The 14668-nt window shown below is 39.5% G+C and overlaps 2 protein-coding genes across 2 annotated transcripts in view; one reads left to right on the top strand and one right to left on the bottom strand.

Annotated features, from left to right (window-relative positions):
• NT5E (5'-nucleotidase ecto) overlaps positions 1-6271 on the top strand; it is a 39601-nt gene extending 33330 nt beyond the window's left edge. The window contains exons 7-9 of the mRNA XM_060752989.2: positions 1357-1506; positions 3370-3570; positions 5807-6271. Coding sequence (XP_060608972.2) covers positions 1357-1506; positions 3370-3570; positions 5807-5985 — 530 coding nt within the window. The 3' untranslated portion in view covers positions 5986-6271. The remainder of the gene's footprint in view (positions 1-1356; positions 1507-3369; positions 3571-5806) is intronic.
• Positions 6272-8098: 1827 nt separating this feature from the next.
• SNX14 (sorting nexin 14) overlaps positions 8099-14668 on the bottom strand; it is a 52019-nt gene continuing 45449 nt past the window's right edge. Inside the window, exons 27-28 of the mRNA XM_060752990.2 lie at positions 11348-11407; positions 8099-10214 (exon numbers count right to left, since the gene is read on the bottom strand). Of these exons, the coding sequence (XP_060608973.2) occupies positions 10206-10214; positions 11348-11407 (69 nt within the window). The 3' untranslated portion in view covers positions 8099-10205. The remainder of the gene's footprint in view (positions 10215-11347; positions 11408-14668) is intronic.

Below are 14668 nucleotides of genomic sequence, written 5' to 3'. Positions count from 1 at the left end.
TTCTTAAATCCTATTTAACAATGCTTTTATTATAATTAATTGCTCTTGCTTGCTGATTGTTCTTCTGATTTTGTATTGGAAGATGTCCTGAGACACTGTTATACAACTGGGTTTTGGTTTTTTTTGTTTGTTTGTTTTTTTAAAAAAACCCACATTTGTTCAAGGTAGCATATACACAACTCTTACACTGTATCTTATGCAACATATTTGTAATGTAGGCTGAACGGCAAGATTGAGGCTTGCCCAAGGACAACAAATAAGCATTTGGAGTCAGTCTTCTCAAGTTATAACCATTAGAGTTGGAGAGGCTGCAAACTACCACAGGCAGTTAATAATACACTTTATTTATATTCCGCTCTATCTCCCCAAGGGGACTCAGAGCGGATTACAGTATACACATCTATAAGCAAACATTCAATGCATTTTTATACAGTGAATGACAATGACATGCAATGCACAAACAAAGGCAAAGGTTTCCCTTTTCATCTCTGGCATCTGAATTTACAGACATCCGACTTACATCAGACTCATTATTAGGAACAGGGGGGGGGGGGGTGAGATAACAGGAAGTAAGAGGAAATCCTCCCCTAGAAAGGGAAATTCACTCCTGGAAGAAAGATCATGGGGAAAAGGTTTGTTCACTAAAGCTTTAGCACCTGTCCTTGTTTCTATGACGTGCCAAAAATTCCAAATTCCCATTTCACAGGGACAAAAAGTAAAGTGGAATCTTCTGAACAGGGGCACAGACAGCAAAACAAACATTACAGGGGAGTTAACTCTTCTTTATGCTATCCAAAACTAAAATAAATATCTTTTTTGGCTGAGGTTACACTTGAAACTTTGACTTACAGACAAATTTAACTTAAGAACAAACCTTCAGAATCTATTTTGTCCATAACGCAGGGACTGGCTTTATTCCCACCCACCTTCGCTCTTGACCAGGTTGGCCAATGTTCATGAGTTCAACAATATCTGGAGCACTTACATTTCTCCAGAGCTCATGGTGGTACAATGGGTTAAACCCTTATGCCGGCAGGACTGAAGACCGACAGGTGAGAGGTTTGAATCCAGGGAGAACATGGATAAGCTTGCTCTGTCAGCTCCAGATCCCCATATGGGGACATCAGAGAAGCCTCCCATAAGGATGATTAAACATCTGGGTGCCCCCTGGGCAACGTCCTTCCAGATGGCCAATTCTCTCACACCACAAGCAACTTGCAGTTTCTCAAGTCGTTCCTGACATGAAAAAAAAATCTCCAATTCTATATTATCATAAACTAAGATGTGAAATAATCAAGATGATATTAAACAAGATTCTACACTTGACTGTATTTTTAAACATTTCATTGTATTCAGGTACAATTACCTGGGAAGAGTTGCTCTCTGTGTTGCCCTTTGGAGGAACATTTGACTTGCTACAGATCAAAGGTTCAACTCTGAAAGAAGCCTTTGAGCACAGTGTTTACAGGCATGGGCAAGGAACAGGCGAACTACTACAAGTCTCAGGTAAGCGCCATCCCTGAATTCAGTGCCATCCCTTGTTCAGAGCCCTAAACACTCTTTATTTCTGATTGATAAATAGGTGGCTTATCTTGCTTTTGCATTGTACCATTGGAGAGACTTGTTTTGTATATGCAAGTGAAGCCAAGTAAAAGGTGAACAATCAACAAGCTTAACTTCACAGACATGTCAACACACCTCCCGGGATGGTATAATCCAAGGGTCTTGTTATGCTGCAAGTACCAGTGGGGCCTCCAGCATGTGTGTCCTAATTCCAAAATATACCACAAGCAAAAAAACAAAAAACTAAACCCCAAACCAAAAAACCCCATGAATTAACTATCACTAAAACTCCCATTCCTCATCACCTCACATCTTATTTCTGTTCTAGATCAGGAAAAAATATTTGCATTTATGAACAAATAATTATACTTCTTAGATTGGGATTTTGGACCACAGTTGGGGCTGGCACTGTTTAACGTACTGCCCAGCCAGGCTTGGCTCACTCTCACTGGCATTGGCTTCCTAATTCGCCAGCTTGCAAAACTTGTCTATTGGATAATCACAGGCAAGGCTCCCCCTACAAAGACTTTCTTTTCCTGCCTCATGTACAGTTAAGGTCTTCTTTGCCAGAGGTGCTGAAACAACTGACAAGGAATTGCCATGGAGTAGGAAAGCACTATTTCTTTAAGAGTGCAATCAGTAGATTCTTATGCAATTAGTTTATAATACCTTTACTATGTATAAACCACTGGTTCTTAACCTGTGGGCCACGGACAACCAGTGTGCCACAGGGATGAAAATCTGGTCCATGAGCCTCCTTTATTTTATTTTATTTCCACTCTGTGCCACCTGCCATTCCATGGCATATATTATGTATCAGAAACTAGAGCTGATGTGCTCTACCCAATGCAATTTTCTGAATCAGCACCTCAAACAGAATCTGAAGTTGACCAAAAACTGATTCGAGAAACCCTTTTGGTACTAATGTTGGAGAGTGGTCCCTGGTCAAAATGGTCCCTGGTCAAAGGGGTCCCTAGTCAAAGTGGTCCCTGGTAAAGTGGTCCATGGTCAAAGTGGTCTCTGGTCAAAAAAGAATGAGAACCACTGCTATAAACTGATCCATCAGGATTCCAGAGGACTTTGGGGGCTTTTGCCTTTGCTCTGGAATTAGCATATGACTAACATTATGGTGAAATTCAAGGGCACAGACAGAAGGAAGCCTGCCTTGAAGAACAACTCTTTGTTTTATTTTAAGATGGACAGGAAGGAGAGTGCAAGTGATTTACATGCTCCGCATTTCTGAGTAGAAAGAAATCAACAGAGCACCTGGGAAAAGAGCTTGGTGATCATTCCTACGAGAGAATACTGACTTTATGAGTAACAATTTGCAAGAAATGATGTTAGCAAAGACACAATATGTCAGATGTAGCAATGTTTCCTTGGGAAAAAACCCCCTGAAATTGCTATGAGTACCGTATTACTATTTTACTTTCATGTGATGTGTAGGCAATTATTTGTTTCTTCAGAAGTATTAGGTAGGGAGTCATTTTGGAGATGTGAAACCATTTTCCCTGTTTTTCTTTAAAACCAAATCTCAAAGATGTACCATGACTAATGTGTTACTCATATGACCCTATTCAAATGCAGTGACAGGTTTTGCTCCAGCTTTTTTGCTCTAGTCTGATGGACACCAGCCACCATAGGTTAAGTATTAAATGAACATGCATTCTCTTCAGAAGACATGTGTAGAGTGAGAGATTTAAAAATGACCACCCTTCAAAGAAATGACATCTAATTTATTCTTAACCCTTCCCTTGGTTGCCACTGATCTTCTAAAATTCTATTCAAATGTGTGTTTTTCTGTAGGCATACGTGTTGTGTATGATCTCTCCCGAAAGCCAAGGAACAGAGTAATAAGCTTAAAGGTCCTTTGCACAGAGTGTAGAGTACCAGTCTATGTACCAGTCGAGATGGAAAAAACATACAAAGTCCTTTTACCGTCTTTCCTTGCTGGGGGAGGGGATGGTTATTCTATGCTACAAGGAAGTTCAAACAACCACAGTAGTGGTAAGTATATATAGATATGGTGATATCTCAAATATTAATAAAATGCCATCCTGTATTTTCAATTACAGTATTCAAGCTGAAAGAGAAAATATTTCAACTCAGGTTGCTTTAGGGTGTTACCCAAAACGGGAAGTACATTCTTTAAGACAACATTTGAATAAAATCCAGAGTCCATTGGCACACACATTTCAGCAAAATTGACAAGTCACCTTAAAACATGTTCCAGAAAGCTGGAGCAATGATTTTTGCACTATAGAGAACTACAGCAAGACTGGAGTGAATCCCAGTTCTTCTGGAACTGGGATATTAAATACACTGTGAATTGGAGATTGGTTCAGATGACCTAGTAAAACAAATCACAGCAATCAAGCTTTCAGTGCTTCACTGCCTTCTTTATAAAGCAAAGATTTTACACAACATATTTGTCTGATGAAGAGGCCAGCAAAACTTCAAAAGTTTCCAGGATTCATTTTAGTTGACCAATAAACATACTGCTCATTTGTGGACATTTTGGGATTTTGTTGGTAGCAAGATACGTGGCTATCTTCCTAGATTCAGTAACAATATCAAGCAATGCCTTGTTGGGTGATTCAATGATCAAGCAAAGCTGAAAGTTCTTTTTTTTTAAAGTAATATTCCAAACTTATTTTTGAATTAGGACTTTCAGATATTCTTTCCACATTCTTTTCCTACTATGTTAAATTCTTTCATGATTGCTTCTACATGTCAAGCATATAAACAGACCTCCCAGCAGTCCAGATGTTACGGGTTTGATTTCTAAAACTACCAGGAACTGAAGGACATGCATAGAAACCTATTGATATTCAGCGCTTGAGTATCTTAGCACTCATAGACACCAGAGCATATACATTGTTAGTGGTAAGCACGCATGGGAAAACAGGTGCACGCGTGAGAAGTCCTCTGTTCTACTAATTAAGTCCAAACACAAAGTTTGAAGAGTTCCAGTGCAAAACAGTCATAGATTTATCTGCCCTTTGCAAAAGATCATTCTACAAGTTAGGAATATTCTAGTTTGGTTTTGGGAGGAGCCAAAACCTCCTTCAGTAGTGTATTCAAAGCAAATATGCTTCAAGGTATTCCTTCTTTAACAGAAAATTTGGTAACAAGTATAGAAGTAACATGGAAAGAATAGGGCTAGCCTTCTGTACAATAAAAAGAAGAACAGTTTTCAAGGGAAATGAAACAATCTGGTTTCTCTTCAGATCATAAAAAACAAGAAATGAAACAATCGGGTGGTAAGGTTTTTATCAGAAGAAAAACATTTTGAACCTTCTAGAGACCACTTGAAAACTTTTTCTGAAGTGTATGCAGGGATTAATTTTTTTCACCACCCTCCACTTATGATTTCTATTTTGAAAATTTTGATATACTGGGGGTTACTTGCCAGGCAGGTCGATCTGCTTTCTCCTTCTCACCCTGTTTTGTGCTTCACACATGCTCAGTAAAGGGTTCTGGAAGGATATGTTTTTTTTACCTTGCTTATCATAAGCAGGAATGCATACTTCTATTACCAGGTATGCTGGTTTTAACCCATAAAGCCCTACACAGCTTTGGTCCAGGCTACTTGAGGCACCGTCTCCTATGATACAGATTGGGCAGAGCAGCACCAAAGCTTTGGAATGAGCTTTGGAATGAGCTCCCTATCTTATGTCCTTTAGGAAAGTACTGAAGACTTTCCTACTCAAATAAGCTTTTAATAGACTTTATTGAGTTCTAGTATTTTATAGATATCTGGAAATTTTAGAAGCATTTTATTTAATTGAATTTTAAATATTACAAGATGATTGATGCTATAGAGCTTTTTTGGTTTTATAGTCTGTTTTAATGGATGACTTATGTTATATTGTCTATTTTAATTATTGCCTATTTTATTGATGTGAGTCGCCTTGAATCCATCAGGAGAAAGGCGGCATAGAAATCCCCAAAATAAATAAATAAAGTATATCTGATGTAGACAAAGGTTATACACATCACATTACAGATACTTCAGGGTATCTCAAAATTATGGACATAATTTCAAAGTAGTATAGATTTCAAATAAAATCCAATCTTTTTGAAACACCTTGTATCTTAAGCCTAGTTAGCACCAAATAGCTGTGAACTTTAATGCACACAATGTAGTGATTGATAATCCACTTTGGTAGAACTGAGATGTTCAAATGATTTGTTTGATAAGCATAAACTAACATAAACTTCTTTAAAACATTTTGAACAGGTGATCTTGACGTGGCAGTTGTGTCCAGTTATATTACCAAAATGGGAAGAGTATATCCAGCAGTTGAAGGACGCGTGTTGTTTTCCACTCAATCACGTGGAATACACACGATTGTATTCCAAGGACATCTTTATCTGATTTCCAGCTTATTTGTTTTGTTTTTCTACCTCATCCATTAATTTTCACCTGCTCTGTGGACACCGAAGTGACTTGTTAATAGTTGAGACACAATCTAAGGTCTTGAGATCATTCAAGGATGTTTATAAGCCAGTATGAACATGATTAGTGCTGGAATGAATGGAAAGCCTGTGAATTTTAATGCTGATTTTAAGGTTTAATGTACACTGTATGACCAATGTACATAATTTTATGTATATAGTCAGTATGTATATATGTCTTATTACTATGAATTTTAGGGAACTGAAATAAGCCTACATTGTAATTAAAAAGCACCCCTAGTATGTGCAGACTGTGACTGTATTATTTAATTTGGTGAAATTTAGTAGATCCTGCAAAGCACAAGATGTTCTAGCCGATGGTTTGTTGACTGAAATAAAGGCTACTGACTGACTGACTAGTTAAGCTTAACCTTAAAAATGATACCGTTTAAAGTTATTATTTTCATGGTAAACTAAAAGGAAGGATCTGCGTCAAATAAGTCCCTAGCTTACTTTATTTTAAACACTGCATTATTCCATGAACCGAACCAAGTTTGGTACATTTCATTACTAGTGGTGGGAAACGCAGGAGAAGGTAGAATTAATTAACATAATTAAACTAAGTAGTGATAGTATATCACTATCATGTATTGATTTCATTTTATTTGTGGGGACTATTTCTAAGAGCATAAGCTCTGAAGGATGAACAAAGTAATGCTGTTTCAATGAAGCTCATATAGAGTAATGGACACAAAATTGAAACTCAAGGGGACTAGTGTACTTGAACGGATTAGTTCACATTTTCAGCCTCAATTATCACACACAGCTAAGATAGAAAATGGGAAAAGAGAGGAAACGTAGAAATGGAATTGATGAAGGCAGGACTGACCGATTCATGAGCTGAAGAGCCAGCAGAAATGCTCTTAAAAATTAAGCTCCATAGCAGCTATGTACCTTAGAGAGTTAATAATCACATCCATATTCAGTGCATGGCCTTAAAAAAACCCTGAAAGCCAATGAAGTCTATTTCTTGCAGTCATTTCTGCAAAAATATGGGCAAAGCCTTAAAAAGACCTTGGTATGATTAATGTAATATTAAACCATTTGCATATTTGTCTAAGCAGACAATCCAGAAAAAAACAGCATTTGTGAACAACTGCTGGATTTGTACCAATTTTTTGAAATTCTGTTCAGGCCCCAAAAGTTTACCGTTTTGGACAACATCTATATTTCACCTGTCTACGTGTCTGAAGTGCAAATCATGGTTTGGAATCACTGGTCAGCACACATACAAAAGACTGTTTGGTCCTTCACAGACAGCAAAAAGCAATGTCCTAATTTTTCCTAAGTTTTATCTACGTACTTGGCCACGGTGGTCCATGTTCTCGTTACAACTAGGATAGACTACTGCAATGTGCTATACATGGGGTTGCCTTTGAAGACTGTTTGGAAGCTTCAAATAGTCTGAGAGGCAGCTAGGTTTATAACTGGGGCGGCATACTGGGAGCAGTCAACTCCCATGTTACATCAGCTCCAGTGGTTGCCAGTTTGCTACCGAGAATGCAAAGTGCTAGCTTTGTCCTATAAAGCCTTAAATGACCCCGGCCCAATTACCTGTCTGAACGCATCTCCCTTTATGAGTCATCACAGAGATTAAGATCTTCTGGGGAAGCCCTGCTCTCTGTCTCGCCATTGTCACAAGCACAATTGGCAGGGATGAGAGAGAGGGCCTTCTCGGTGACTGTCCCTTGGCTATGGAACTCCCTTCTGGATGCGATCAGATTAGCCCCCTCCCTTCTGTCCTTCAGAAAGTTGGTAAAAACTTGGCTGTGGGACCAAGCCTTTGGGACAGTGCAATAAGGCAGCATTAAGAAACCCCACCATGCCAACCGGATTCAATGTGGATGATTGAGATGGTTTTAAACAGTGGATTTTAACGTTTAATGTTAACATTAATGTTTAATGTTTAAGTAGGTGTGTAGTGTAATTATGTCTGGAATTGAATGTTTGCCATTTATGTGTTGTGCTCTGCCCTGAATCCCCTTTGGGGTGAGAAGGGCGGAATATAAATGAATTAAATAAAATAAAATAAACACTTTATCCAGGGGCAAAACAGGCAACAAGGTCATTGAAATTCAGTCAATAATAAAGTTTAATTTTTCTTGAGTAAAGATATTTTTCTCCAAACTTAGAAGTTTGTTGTATATACAGGCAAAAATGTACAAAACTACACAAATGACCCATCCATTAAACCAGAACATAACAGTCATCTACAGAATAGAGTTAATTCAGTGATCTGATGTGGAGAAAAAATGCTTTTCAACCTGTTAAGGGCAACAAAATGGGGGACGGGGAGAGAATCACCTTGATTTAATTTATCCAGCCAGGAAACAAACAGAATACAGCAATATGTATTATAGCAGTAAACACAATTAGTTTGAATAAATTGATTAGGAAGTTCAGTGTCTTAAATTCTCAAATGTCATAGGTAAATACAGAGATGAGCATGGTTTGCTGAAGGCACCATTCAGACAGTGAAATCATTCTAAACCATGCCATGCAATAATGCAAAAAGCACAACTCCACTCCAGACATGTAGCTTCATTAATACAAGACTCAAGGACCAGAAGCCACTGCAAATTTCTAAGGAAATCACACCCAATTGCATGGGATGCCATTGAGTGCTTTTGGGGTTCTTTTTTATTTCAACAGGAGGATTTCCAGCAAGCTGTGTGACAGACTAGTTGCAATCTCCGAGTCATAGTAGGAAACACTGTGAGATTACTACCATAGCTCTGATCCTCTGAAATACATGAAAATGCATACCTGTATGGCTACGTTTGACTGAATGTTTGAAGAACTGAGTAAAACAATACTAAAAAGACATCGCTGAATCTAAAATTAAAAATGCAAGTCTTCAATGAAAAGCAGGCCAAACAAACAAAAAAGTGCCACTGCGTTTTTATTAAAATGACCCTGTGATGAAGAAACAATAAATAAAGAGATCATAAATATATTCTTTGTTATAAAAACAAAGTCTGACATGGTAAAGATGTTTTATTTCATGATGTACCATGTGGGGGTAAAATGTAAGGGTAGCTATGATGTTACCATACAACAAAATCCGAAATACATGTTATAGTGATTTTTTAAATTAATTTTGCCAAAATAAATCATACTAGCTTTCAAAACCAGACAGCTTCTTAATCATTCTAAGATGTTAAAACAAGTATGTGTGGAAAAAAAGTGACAAGTGTTGGGGTCCCGTGTTCCAGTCACCTTATGGTCACGAAGAGATGTGGCCTCTATCTGCACTTCCACTAAGACCATCTTAAGTAAACACATGAAGTAAGATGAAGACTTACGACCTTAAAACACCATCACTTTTGTTTCCCTACATGAATTTTAACCATCTTTGCCTGATGAAGCATGATGCACGGCATGCCTTTCATTTGACCCAATAAAAGCATCTCTGCAATGTGTATTTCAGAGTCTATGGAAAAAATAATAACCTGCAATAACAACTAGAACACATTGCTTTAAAAGGCCAAGTCAAATGAATAGAGAACGGATCATTCAACAACTACGGTCGTTCCATATTGGTAATCAGAATAATTACTATTGGTAATGGTACTGTTGGGATACACAATAAGGAATGGTTCTGTTTTTATTTTGCTTGTCAATCTCCAGAGAAATCTGACCGAAGGCTGATTAATGGAACAAAAAGGACTTTGGTTTGTCCATTGTCCAATTCTTCAATTGCGTAGCGCTCAATAAAACTGCTCTCTGTGCTTCTCAGAAACCAGCAATGGAACCACTCCCAAAACTCACTCTCATAAACAATGTGCAAGAGCTATAAAAATCAAAATTACTGAGGTGATTTCAGAAGTGCCCCTCCTTCCTCAGATGGCTTCTTCTGTGTGAACAAAGGCTTTCTTCTGGCTTAAAGCATGAGTCTTATGTATGAGAACTGAAATCCATTTGTTCTTCTGTTTGTGCAGAATTACAGCTCCTGTTTCAGGCTGCATGCCAACAAAAGCAGTGCAGAAACCCTGGCACGTGGACTGTTGCAGAGCATCACCCAAAGTCTTGCCCTAGCTCAGCCGTTCAAGGAAGGGAGCCATGGTTGGGATTTCTTCTCCTTGCAGATCTTTGGATCCATCTGGGCCCAGGATTTTTCACAGAGGATAAAGGAAATGGGACAAGGCAGCAGAAGGGGATGTCAACATCAGCCGCAAATCCTAGGGCATCTGAAACACCAATAGATTTATTGTGACATCATAACCAGACCTGATAAACACTGAGATTTGATGAAGCACAGTCTTACCCACAAAAGCACCTCCCTTTAAATCAGGAATGGGAATTAAGCAGCCCTCCAAGTGTAGAACTGCAGCTCCTAACAGACCCTTCTCGATTAGCAAATGGCAAATAACGATATAGTCATAATTCAAAAACTCTGAGAGCAGCAGCAGCACCCTCCCAATTTTAAACTGTCTTTCTGATGCCCGAGACACACTGTTGGTGTCAGACTAGCATGATGTCCCCGCTGGAATTTGTCACCAAGCTCATTAAAGAGAACCAAGAAGTCAGATGTGCTGTGGACATCAAGACAGACCAATTGGAAGTTTCAGAAACTATTTTACTAAAACATAACGAGTGAACCATGGCCAAGATACAGACTGCTTGATTCTCAGTATGAGCATCTGCATGCCAATTGTGCTACATGGCCCTTGACTTGAATCACAATACTGGGAAACCAAATATGAAGGAGTATTATAACTGCCCATTTTGATGAGGCAAATGGATACATATCAGCCAAGAATGCCCATCTACACATGTAACAGTATTACATATAGACCTCTGTTTCAACTATCTTGGATTGAATGCAGACGGCTTCTATTTCAGGTTGCACATCAACATGCATGCAGTGGACAAAAATGCCCAACCACTTCTATGAGGGAGCTTGTATTCCTGATTTGTAACTACAACCATGGTTAAATCAAACCTTTATTTTTCTCAGAAGAGCAATATGTCATTATTTATTTATTTTTCTACACAGCGCATCTTTGGTATCTGCTGGGGTTTGGTTCCAGGACCCCCTGTGGATGCTAAAATCTATGAATCCTCAAGTCCCATGAGACACAATGGGGTAGTAAAATGGCATCCCTTATATTGAATGGCAAAAATCAAGGTTCCTGTATGTATTTATTCTAGTTTGGAATATTTTCAAGACATGGATGCAGAATCAATGGATATGGATATGGAGGATATGGTTTAGAACTCCGTTGTTTCAATTTGATGAAGAAAATACGTTTATAAGCTGTTAAAATATACCTACTATCACAAAAACAAGAAGTTATTACATGTCTGTCTCATTACTGACCTCATTACTCAGTTCTGGAAATAGCTCCTGAATTCCAATATCCAGAAGAACATACGTTAACTGAAAATGAAATGCAAAGAGATTTATAAAATGAGCTCAAGTGCCCAAATCCCGAGTGCTCCCTGTATGTATCTAGGAATGCAGTCCAAAGGAATCACCAGCCACATGACAACAAAGGCCTGAAAAACTAAGTTGAACTACAGCCAGGCATCTACACGCCAACTATGTCCTCTACTTACACAATCTACACACCTCGTTTCAGTCTCCCTTCATCCCCATATTCCTTCACTATCATCCTTCATTCCTGGTTTCCATTCTGGTCTTTCTTGTGCTTGACTCATCTTTGCTTCTCTTCTCCTGCCTCTCAAGTCACCTTTCACGTGCCTCACTTCAGCCAACCTGACTATTATGTGCCTTCTTCTCTGTTTAAGCTCCTTATCCTGGCTGATCTCTGAAAAAGCCATTTCAGTTTTTTTTCCTGCTCTCCCTTACTATACTTCTGCCATTAAATGAAAGCCAGGGGAGCCTCAATAGGACAACAAACAGGAAGCATTACCATGAAGATTCCCTCTCCCATCTTTTGTCCCTTTTGTATTCCACTCACAAAGAAGGTACAGATGATGGATCAAGAAAAGTGGGTTGAGATTAGAGAGGAGGAGCTGGTAAGCCAGATAAGAAGGTTCTGCAGACCACATCTAGCATGTAAAATGCAAGTTTACCACCCATCTTAAAGCTAGTTTATTTACATTTGTGCTATTAATGAATATGCAGCCAAGATAAGGTGAACTGGCAGAAAAACAGTCCATTTATTATTTTATTAACCTCAAGTGGGAAAGTTCATAAATGTACTTGGGAGAGATAGCCAATACTCCAGAGGACAGGAGCAGAATTCAAAACGATCTTGACAGATTAGAGAGATGGGCCAAAACTAACAAAATTAAGTTCAACAGTGACAAATGCAAGATACTCCACTTTGGCAGGAAAAACAAAATGCAAAGATACAGAATAGGGGACAATGCCTGGCTCGAGAGCAGTACGTGTGAAAAAGATATTGGAGTCCTCGTGCACAACAAGTTAAACATGAGCCAACAATGTGATGTGGCGGCAAAAAAAGCCAATGGGATTTTGGCCTGCATCAATAGGAGCATAGTGTCTAGATCTAGGGAAGTAATGCTACCCCTCTATTCTGCTTTGGTTAGACCACACCTGGAATATTGTGTCCAATTCTGGGCACTACAATTCAAGAGAGATATTGACAAGCTGGAATGTGTCCAGAGGAGGGTGACTAAAACGATCAAAGGTCTGGAGAACAAGCCCTATGAGGAGCGGCTTAAGGAGCTGGGCATGTTTAGCCTGAAGAAGAGAAGGCTGAGAGGAGATATGATAACCATGCATAAATATGTGAGAGGAAGCCACAGGGAGTAGGGAGCAAGCTTGTTTTCTGCTTCCCTGGAGACTAGGACAAGAAACAATGGCTTCAAACTACAAGAAAGGAGATTCCATCTGAACATGAGGAAGAACTTCCTAACTGTGAGAGCCGTTCAGCAGTGGAACTCTCTGCCCTGGAGTGTGGTGGAGGCTCCTTCTTTGGAAGCTTTTAAACAGAGGCTGGATGGCTATCTGTCAGGGGTGATTTGAATGCAATATTCCTGCTTCTTGGCAGGGGGTTGGACTGGATGGCCCATGAGGTCTCTTCCAACTCTTTGATTCTATTATTCTACTGCATTCCCATCATCATCAAGGTCTATCAAGGGTCAAAATAGTAGCAGCAAGGATATATAGTCCCAGCTGTGCAACTATGCTGATGTATATACATTGCTTGTTTGGTCTTTAATGTATCCTCAAAGAGCAAGTATCTGGAATATCGCATATATTTGTGGTAGGTCTGAGAACACCTTTTCCGCTCCTTTTTTTTCCTACTGTGTATTAACAGGAAGACAGAATTGCTTATTCACATGATCTAGCAGTGAATTGCACTTTTATATTACATAGTGTAGCACACAATGAATGTTGCCAAATCCAGCTTTAAATAAGGCTGGGATGGGATTTGGGGGCACTGTTTTGAAGTGGCTCTGCTCCTGCCTGGAAGGATGGACCCAGATGGTGGTGCTCGACCGCATGACTGTTTTCCTGTGGGGTCTCTGCAGGACTCTGTAATTTTCCCCATGTTGTTTAACATCTACGGGATGCCGTTGGGAGAGATTATCTGGAGTTTTAGAGTTTGGTGCCATCTGAACGCAGATTACACCCAACTCTACTACTCATTTCCACCAAAAGCCAAGGAAGCAGCCCAGACCCGGAACCGGTGCCTGTCAATTGTTGTGGACTAGATGAGAACAAACAAATGGAAATTGAATCCAGACAAGACAGAGGTCCTTCTGGTCAGTCGTAAGGGTGGCAACCTGTGCTGAAAGCGGGTCACACTCCCCCTGAAGACATAGATCTGCAGTTTGGGGGTCCTTCTGGACTCATCACTAATCCTGGGGGCCCAGGTGTCGGTGGTGGCCAGGAGGACCTTTGCACAACTAAAACTTGTGTGCCAGCTGCAACCATACCTTGAGAAGCCAGACTTGGCCATGGTCCCATTTAGACTACTGTAGTCCCATTTAGACTACTGTAACAAGCTCTACGTGGGGCTGCCCTTGTAAAGTGCCCAGAAACTTCAAGTAGTCCAAAGATCCACAGCCAGGTTACTCACACATGCTGGACCCAGGAAGCATGCTACAACACCTGCATTGTCTGCCAATATGTTTCCAGGCCTACTTCAAGGTGCTGGTTTTGACCTTTAAAGCCCTAAACAGTTCAAGTCCAACCTTCCTATCTGACTGCATCTACTCATACCAACCCACCTTAGAATTAAGATCTTCCAGAGAGGCTCTTCTCTTGCTTCCACCACCATTGCAAATGCAGTTGGTGGCGATGAGAGAGAGGGCCTTCTCGGTTGCCACCCTTTGGAACTCTCTTCCCAAGGAGATTAAAACAGCTTCCCTGACATCTTTTTAAAAGACAGCTGAAGACCTTCCTGTTTAATCAAGCTTTTAATGAAAAATTTAATTTGGAATGACAGGAAGGCTAAGTTTCAGTGAGTTGAGTGAAGGATATTATTTGAACTGATGAGTTTTCACAACAATTGTATCCGTTAAATGATTTTAATTTTTTTATTTATGTTCTATTTTATAGTTGGTTTTACTGTTATATATATATGGTTGATTTGTATTGTTTTTAAAATGTTGTGAGCTGCTTTGGGTCCCGTTGAGGGAGAAAAGCTGGATATAAATAAAGATTTCTTCTTCTTCTTCGGGAACAGAAGTGAATCGTCAA

This window comes from Anolis sagrei, chromosome 1 (assembly GCF_037176765.1).
Source record: "Anolis sagrei isolate rAnoSag1 chromosome 1, rAnoSag1.mat, whole genome shotgun sequence".
In the NCBI taxonomy this organism is placed as follows: Eukaryota; Metazoa; Chordata; class Lepidosauria; order Squamata; family Dactyloidae; genus Anolis; species Anolis sagrei.
This window is presented reverse-complemented; position numbering and strand designations above follow the sequence as displayed.